The following is a 9,026-nucleotide window of genomic DNA, read 5'->3' on the forward strand; positions in this document are numbered from 1 at the left end:
CTGAGGGGAAATCAAACGGGGGTTATTTGGGAGAATTCAGATGAGGGAGATGGGGCATTCAGGAGTAGTTTCCTGGCTGCGGCTGTCCCTCCATGGTGGGACAGGTGAGAAACATACAGAGCAGGGTGTCCTTACCCCAGTAAGAGGGAAGGGTACAGTGGGAGCGGGGACAAGTACACAGCGCCAGGCAGGCAGCGCTAGGACACCACAGACTGTCCGATCCGCAGGGCAATCGCCCAGCCTTGGGAGGGGGCGGAGCGGCTAATTACCCGGGGCCTAGCCGAGGGTGTCCTGAGGGGTAATTACCCGGCTACTGCTGCTGTCTCCATGCTCGCCCCCGCGTCGGGCCCGGCTCCTCCCGGGCCCCGCTCCCCCCGGCGGGGAGGGCAGCCTCTTGCTGCGGTGCGGGGACGGGGAGCGGCGGGAGGCTGCGCGGTGGCCGGACGGGGAACGGTGGCGGCGGGACGGGGGAGGCGGCGAAGCTGAGGAGGGGGGGCGGCCGCGGCCTGGGCCCGGGCCCGGCCCGGACCCCGAGGTACCCGAGCGGGAACTGCGGGACCCCGACGAGCTGCTCTCCTTGGAGCGGTGGGAGGAGGGCGGCGGACCGGAGCGGCCGCTGCTGGAGCGGTACATGGCGGCGGCGGTGGTGGTGGTGCAAGGGGCCGGGCGGGAGGCCTCGCAGTTCAGTTTCCCGGCGCTGTTCTCCTCCTCTGCCCGCGGGCCCCCTTGCGTGCGCGTCCCCGACACCACCACCGTCACGAAGGCGGCGCGCTCAGACACCCGAACAAAATGGCGCCGGCAGAGCCCCGGTCACGTGATCTAAGGCCGGCGGGAGCGTCTCCCTGCTTCGCGGGTGACCCTGCCTAAAATCGCCCACCTCCCGCTAGGGCCAGCGCCTCTTTTTCCCTGCCTCCCGCAGCACTGGCGCCAGCCCCGTCTCTGGCGGCATCCTGCCCTGCAGCGCCCCCTGCCGGCCCGGGGGCGGGAGCTGTAACCCCTCGCGTGCGGCCGCGGGGCGCCGGGGCTGGCGGGCAGGCGGCCCTCCTTGGAGCGAAGTCGGGACGGAGCGGGGTGAGGCCTGTAGCTGCACAGAAGCAGAGCTTCCCCTCCGCGACCAGCGCCCGGTGCAGAGAGGAGACCGCTGGCTTCGCCAGCAACGAGCAGTCGAGAGGAGGCGGCCGGCTCCCTCTCCCCCTGTCGTGCTACAGGAACAGAGGCACGTGTCATGAACCGGGGACGCACCAAATGTAGATGTGCTGGAAGCAAATATGTTGACACGCATGTAATTAACCGGTGGAATGCCGAGCCCAAAGCTACCGCTGCGGCCAAGAGATTAACGGGATTCAAACCAAGCTAGCTGGGGATTGGGAATGCTCCTGGCTACGTTAGATAGAGTTTTGTAAAAGTTTGGAAAGCATATTAAGTCTCCTGCCTCAAGGTGTAAGCCAATCACTATACAACGGAGTCAGGAAGAAACTCCCTTTACGGGGAGATTATTCCATACGTGTCCAGGCTCTTTTGCAGCTTCTTTGGAAACATCTGGTACTGGTCACTCTCAGAGACAGGACATTGGACTGAGGGACTGCTGTCCTAATTTAGTGTGACAAATCATATTTTCCTGTGTCAAAGCAGACAAGTTAATGTTGCAGTGGAAATCCCCACTTTCTAAATCCCTGCCCTTCTTTGTTGATTAGGAGTTGAGATGAGTTTAGTCTTTGGTTAACAACAGGTTGGGATCTGAGGGATGGTGTTTGTAGAGCCTGTACGGATACAAAATTCATATTCGCATCTGCTCTGCAAACATGTTCTGCAGATATCTGCAGATTTGCAGGGCTCTAGGTCTTTGCAAGCTCAGCTCAAATTTTGCCCACTTCTGGGGTTTCGTGCCCCAGAGCACACTTGAATCAGACAACTGTAGCTGTAGAAAGGTTTTCAGGCTTATTGGTCCCCTGACACCTTAACAAGGCACATGTGCAGAGGGGGTAAACTGAGTTTTAATGGCACACTACATCCAACTGCCTCACCTTTAAACTGTTTCTGAATGAGTGCTCTGCTATACTAATTCAGGAAATACACTTAAATGTGTAAACCATCAAAGCATGCACAACACACAGCACCCTGCATAATCACGTGAATTTATTTCTGTTACCCTTCTCCACCCTACCCACTACTCTCTCAAAGTTTGTTAAGATTCACTTGTGACTTTTGACTACATTGCATGTATTTGTACAGTGCCCAACGTAAAGGGACTCTGATCCTAACTGAGATTAAGTGTGCAACACAATAGAACTAATTAATAATAAGGAAAATGACCAGGTAAATAATTTCTAACTAATTATTTCTGCAGAGCTCAGAATCTTTCAAACTCAGCAATGCACTGAGTACTGCTCTGTGACAATGTTATGAAACCACTACAGCACTTAAAATTTGCAACCAGGACAATGTAATAGGTACAAATATACTTCGTTTATTAATTAAAAAAAAAATCTTCATGTCTGAAAGTCAAGGAAAGATGCGAGCCACAAACTTTAAAAATGCAAAAATAGATTCCAGTGATGGAGAAAAATGTCCTTTTTTGGTTTCCAGCTGCCTGAATATTTGTTCCATCCCCTTGCTTTCCTCAGAACAGTCCTGAATCTTTGGTTTAAAAAAGACAAATTTGTTTCCTTTTTCTGTAGTCATTTTACCCTTAAGACAGTCACTTTAAAGCAACCAATATAAAAACCCTAGGAAAGCTTTCTCTCTCAGGCTTTTAAATAACATTCATTACTGTGGCATATAAATGCTGCACAGAAACCCAGAACACCAAAATGTTTTCTCACTTTGTTCCTCTAGACAGAAGAACAGGTCCTGGTGACTATATTGTAGTAAGTGGAACCTGGAAGCAGAAGGTATCCAGGTGCCATTGCTATTATGTTTTTGTTCTGTGTGTATACAGTGCCTTGCATAATGGTGTCCTGATCCATGGGCTCCTCAATATAATGATAATAAAAATAATAAATAATATGTTACAAAAATGCAAATGAAAAATAATAAGACTAAAACCTCTTTCTCCATTCAGATGACAGAACTGCTCAATGGCAAATAAAAAGGATGCAGACACGAGAGATTACATGGGTCTGAAACAGTCTAGAGTAGAAAAACTCATCTTGTCTTAAAGAAGCATTACAACCTAATGTTATAGTGTCCTATTATCCTACTGGGCAGCTCTTTACATTTTCAGTTAAGAAACTGCACTATATTTCCATCTCTAGAATACACACTACTGACCCTTTTTTCAAAGGGGCTAAACAATCTTTAACGTCAATGGAATTTATGGGTGCTCAGCAGTTCTAAAAATAAGGCCATAAGGGTTCAGTCCTTCCAGGTGCAGAGCAAAATGTGGATGCTCAGCACTTCACAGGATGAGGCCCTAAGCTTTGTCATGTGATTGAAATACTCAAGCAAGGTCCTTACCTGCTTTGCAGAGGTTTTTGAAAAAGTCCCATCATTGATGCTCCAGGCTTTCACAGGACAAAGGGGCTGCCACTCAGTCTTCTGTGCTAATTGTTGGGACCTGAAACTGTCCTTTGGAACCCTGAGGCTCATTTTGGGCTGAGGAACTTCCAACTAGCTGATCCTTGAAGAAAGAGATTTTAACCAATCAGATGTAGATGGCAGTGTTTGGAAATAAGGGGTCTTTTCACTCTTATTTCTCCCAGTCGGTAGCCAGATACCCAGAGCTGGATACAAGAAGCCTTAAATAAAGAAACAGAAGGGAGAATGTGGCAGAAGAAAGTAGTTTGAGGAAAGAGGAGGGGAGAGAGTAACATGAAAGGGAATTAGCCAACAGAAGTTAGAGAGAATTAAAAAAGTAAATAAGAACAGGCATCAGGAATCGGGTTTGGCTGACAAGCTGTTAAGTGACAAGGACAAGAATAAAGGCTAGGAAACATGTAAAATCTTTATTTTTAAATTTGTTTTACCTTCATAAGTCTGAGAAAAGACCAGAGACCAGCACACAGCAGGCCCCAGTATCTCTAATCCCTGGAATATTAATAAGAGAAAATGTGGTTTCTTTTCTTTCTTCCTAGGCAGAGTTGCATGTTTGCTGCTGTGTGTGCATTCACCCATATGAGGTGTGTTGGAGGTTATCCCCTGTCTCCAGAATTTGGCATTAGTTTTTTCTGTGGAGGGCAGAGAGAAGTGTACATTCTGTGTCTTCAGATCCAGAAGTAAACAGGTCAAGAAAATATTCCAGACTGAGCCAGCGAGGGAATGTTCAAACCTCCCCCTTCTTGTGACATCACAGAATTCTAAGACAGTTCAACTGATAGTAAAGCCCCAGCTGGGAGAACAAAACTGCAGCCAAATAGTTATTTTAAGACCATTTGTGGATGATGGTGAAAACACTGATATTTCTGGGTTTGAGCCTTGTCTGGGTCTGCCTCCTCCTGATTGAATTCAATACCTACCTGTGTTTGGGAGGTGAGATGGTCATACACCCCCCTCTGTCACTTCCCAGTGCACAAGCCCTGCTATGGGCACTATGTAATAGGTCCAAAAATAAATTATCAACGAAAATAGGAGACGCTTCATCATTTGGGACATTTTAATCTTGATTGGTCAAAGCCCTGGAGAATAGACGGTTGGGAACAATTTTGTGCTAGGCCCTGGGGGAGGGACTAGTCCTAACTTTTTCTCCATCTCTAGTGTTAGGATTCTATGATAAATGTAGGGTGTGTTATTATTTATAAATGGTGTGCATGGTATTTTATACGTGAATATGGCACAAGCCCCTGCTCCAAGTTGCTCAGAGCCTAGATCAGACAGAAACATAATGGAAAATTAGAACAAGCCATGATGATATTACAAGAAGATGGAAAACAGAGGAAAAAAAGCATTATTTAGTAATGAGACCCTGCTCCCACTTAAGTCAATGTGAGTTTTGCCATTGACTTCAATCAGAGGGTACAGACTTTGGACCAATAAGTTCAGATCAGTTATGTTGGACTCTGGTGTTTTTTTGGTTCTTTTCCTGGTTCGCTTTATTAGTTTTTTATATATATATAATCGTGTGAGTGGGTAGACAACACTGGCTGAAGTAAAGAAGGATCAGTGGTCCCTGAAAACTGCTTCTCGTTCACTCCCGAGGAAGCAGGTCCAAAAGGAGAGGTCAGGAGAGAAGAGTAGGCAGAATGAGGGCACAATAGGGGCAGCAGAAGGAGACAAGAGACACTAGAAGGTCTAGTTGAAAAAATCTGGGGAGAGTAGTTTGAAGAACATAAAGTCATGCTTTGTTCTGGATATCTAAGAACTTCTCTTGGTGCCTTATAAAGCTATGAGAAGCTTCTGCATTTGAACTTAAGTAAGATTTCAGCACAATGAAGAGCTGTAATGTTTTATTCAAGGATAGATACAAGCTCGGATGTTTCATATTTGTGTTCTTGAGATTCCTTTTGTATCACAACATTTCCTCAGTTGTACCTTCCTTGATGAGAGAGCACATAAAGCAACAGCAGAAATCCAATCATCATGTCTTCTACATGGAAGCTGACTTACTTATTAAAGTCAACATAATCTTTCTTCATAGCCTTTAAAACAGTATGGTAGAGGCAAGAAAGAACCCACCAAACACACACACAGTTTGTACAGAATCAACGGCCGGCAATACATGCATGATAATGGTACCTTCTGACTTCTACATGCAGGTAAGTGTTACATTTAAGACCAGGAGGAGCCAGGATACATGGGCAGAAGAATGGGACAAGCATATAGATATACCAATAATTGCTTTATGCAACCAGGCGGACCAGAATAGACAAATAAACCTTTTTCTTGCCCCTTAGTAATAATACTTAACATTGATAGAGGGCCAGTGAGTGGAATAGAGGCTCACAGTCATGGCCTACACAGAGCCAGTTCTTTCCTTTTGTCCCTGTTTACAGTACAGTATTCATGCCCTTTGGGTCCCTCTGTCTGAGAGGAAGGGCAGGACCCCAGTTCACTCAATCTACCAGTAACTCCAGCTGAAAGCCAGTGTTCTGATGTGAAAAGAACAGCACAAGATGCTAATGGTGGGGAAGAGGTACTATCTCTTGTGGAGAAGGGGAGACCAGATAGTAAGTGTGAAAAATCGGGACATGGGGTGGGGGGTAATTGGCACCTACATAAGAAAAAGCCCCAAATATCGGGAGTGTCCCTATAAAATCAGGACATCTGGTCACCCTAAATGGGAACGTAGTAGAGAAACCTTGATCCTTTACACAGTTTCTTCTCATCTTTCACAGCATGGCAAAAACAGGATAAGAAAGGAGCAAAGTGAAAGGAATCCAAATACCAAATAGGCTCAAGTAGGAGTCTTGGCAGTGAGCACAAACTATCTGGGACTGGGGGCACTCAGTATCCACCCTGGGGCTTCAGTCATTCTCCATCCCCTTAAAACCTGCAAAAGACCTTTGGTGAGTGCCAGCTGCTTCAACTCTCCTTTCTCTCCCTCTCTCTCTTTCAAGGAGCCTAAGATAAGAAGGTGCTTTGGCCTCACAGCTTTTACTTCTGCCTCTTCTATCTCAGGTTTCAGAGTAACAGCCGTGTTAGTCTGTATTCGCAGAAAGAAAAGGAGTACTTGTGGCACCTTAGAGACTAACCAATTTATTTGAGCATAAGCTTTTGTGAGCTACAGCTCAAACTCCCTCAGCCTGATTGTTTTGTTTTCCCAGACAGGAATGCTGCTGGTGTTTTGTTTCTCCAGCACCCCAGTGATGAAGTGAGCTGTAGCTCACGAAAGCTCATGCTCAAATAAATTGGTTAGTCTCTAAGGTGCCACAAGTACTCCTTTTCTTTTTGTGAATACAGACTAACACGGCTGTTACTCTGAAACCAGTGATAACATTGACACTTACTCTCACAAGCACAGAGGACTCTTCACCATGTGTGTCTGTACTGGCTGGGAGTTGGAAAGACACTTGCTATCTACAAGGAATTGCTTGCATCTGATGATAGAATTACCACTTTGTACAGAATTGCAGGGGGCAGCCTGTCTGGCCCTGAAGTTAACTCTGGCAGAGTCAGGGGTCAGAGAGACCTTGGCAAAGGCGTGTACTCATAGCTTCAGTACTGAAAATCACAATTCCCTTCTCCACCAGCCAGAGTGCTCATACTGTGGGGGTGACCTTACACCCACCTATCATTCTGTAATAGATGGGTTGTATGTGCATGCAACTGTCCCATCCCAGATGGGAATGTTGGACCTGCTTATGTGTATATCAGTTCCTTCTTGTCTGACTTGAGGAAGCTGAGCCTTTATCTCATCTGCTAAGGGCCTGTGTGTTTGTAGTTAAAAGTTGTGTCTTGTATTTCCTGATTCTGCTTGCCTCACATTATACATGCTTTAGTCAAATACAGTGATTGGGCTCAGTCAGGGCTTACTTTCAGCCAGAGTCATCTGGAGTGGAGCTCCAGTAAATATTTTCAAACCTGCAGGAGCTCTAGCACCTCCTCCGGGGCTGAAAGCCTGAACCCTGGTTTGCCCTGTAGTGCAGAAGCCTCAAGCCTTGGGGCGCCTCCCACAGGGCAGAAGCCCTGAGCCCCAACACATCCCGCAGGGCTGAAGCCCCGAACCCTGGTGCGTCCCACGGGGCTGAAGCCCTGAGCCCAGGTGCATCCCATGGGGCAGAAGCCCAGAGCCCCAGTGCACCCCACAGTGCTGAAGCCCTGAGCTCCAGTGCCCCACCGTGCAGCTAGAGCCCCAACCCCTGGTGCCCCATATGGGCATAGAGCCCCAGTGCCTCCCTCAGCAGGGCTAAAGCCCCAAGAACCCCACCCTACAGCTGAAGTCTGGAGCCCTGAATGGGGCTGGGAGGGCATGGGGGGCTCCAGGAAATAAATTCTGAGAATTTAACCCCTGGGCTCAATATAGTGGTAATTGATATAAATTCTCTGGCCTAGTTATACTAGATTATCCTTATGGTCTCTTCTGGCCTTAAAATCTACAAATCTGACAACAGGTGGCTGACGTTGAGAACCAAGATGAGGGGAGCAGGAGGGATGTCTGGGAAACCTGTGAGGGAATTAATGGGATTTGGGAAACAATTATTGTTGTTCTTGGACACCGATCTGCTTTCTAGGCATTTTTTCTGGGGGGTGGGAGGGGAAGGAAGGCTGCATAGTATTTGTATATGTACCCAGTGTACTAGTTAGGCAAATATTTAAAGAACTCAGATTCATTAAGCTGCACATATTTTATCCTTTCCTCATAACTTGACCCACAAACGTGTTTTGATGCACTTCTCTGATCTCCCTCCAATTTGTCATCTTTCTGCTAATGAGGTACCCAAAATGGCACACAATATTCTAGAAGCCGTTGCAGTGGAGCTGATTAGAGCGAGATTGTGAACTCTCTACTCCAAGATACGACGCTCTGTATGTAGCCCAAAATTGCATTGACCTGCTTAGTTGCTGTGTCACTTTGCAAGGCCATGTCTTATTTGTTGTTCAGTCACTCATACATCTCTTTCAGCCATTCCTACTTTCCAGGTTGCTCCTTCCCATATGTTACCCTTCCCCAGACGTACTAGCTGCATATTTTAAAACTCAATTTATTTAAATATTTTCTACCTCTCTTTTATCTCTGTTCCCCCCATTGTATTACATTTCTCTAACCTAGTGTTTGCAACTCCTTTCATTGTAGTGTCATTGGCAAATTGTATATTCCTTGGGGTTATTGCTTTGTGTGTCAAGAGTCTCAAATTCTATTGCTTTCTAATTTGTATTTTTTATTATTTGCCTTGTTGATTTGACTGTCTCTGTAGTGTCTCTCCATCAACTTTATGGTAGCAGGCATAGATTTACTTAACTGATGAATAACATATGCGATTACTTTGTAATGCTGGATGTTTGTCTTCTGAATGGCACCCTTGGCTATGGTACCCATTGGGAAATCAGATCTCTGCGGGTGGACCCTTACACCTGCACAAAAACCAGCTGAACTCCAGAGGTCTCTGCACCAGCACAGGGGTCTGCTTGCACCCGTCTCACTGCAGGGCCAG

The 9,026-nt window shown here is 46.8% G+C and overlaps 1 protein-coding gene across 1 annotated transcript in view; it reads right to left on the bottom strand.

Moving 5' to 3' along the window:
- Positions 1 to 2,969, bottom strand: part of ZNF318 (zinc finger protein 318) — a 35,443-nt gene extending 32,474 nt beyond the window's left edge. The window contains exon 1 of the mRNA XM_084624150.1: positions 307 to 2,969. Coding sequence (XP_084480276.1) covers positions 307 to 633 — 327 coding nt within the window. The 5' untranslated portion in view covers positions 634 to 2,969. The remainder of the gene's footprint in view (positions 1 to 306) is intronic.
- Positions 2,970 to 9,026: the final 6,057 nt, after the last annotated feature.

Source organism: Lepidochelys olivacea (assembly GCF_965140295.1).
Source record: "Lepidochelys olivacea isolate rLepOli2 genome assembly, chromosome: 3".
NCBI lineage: Eukaryota > Metazoa > Chordata > Testudines > Cheloniidae > Lepidochelys > Lepidochelys olivacea.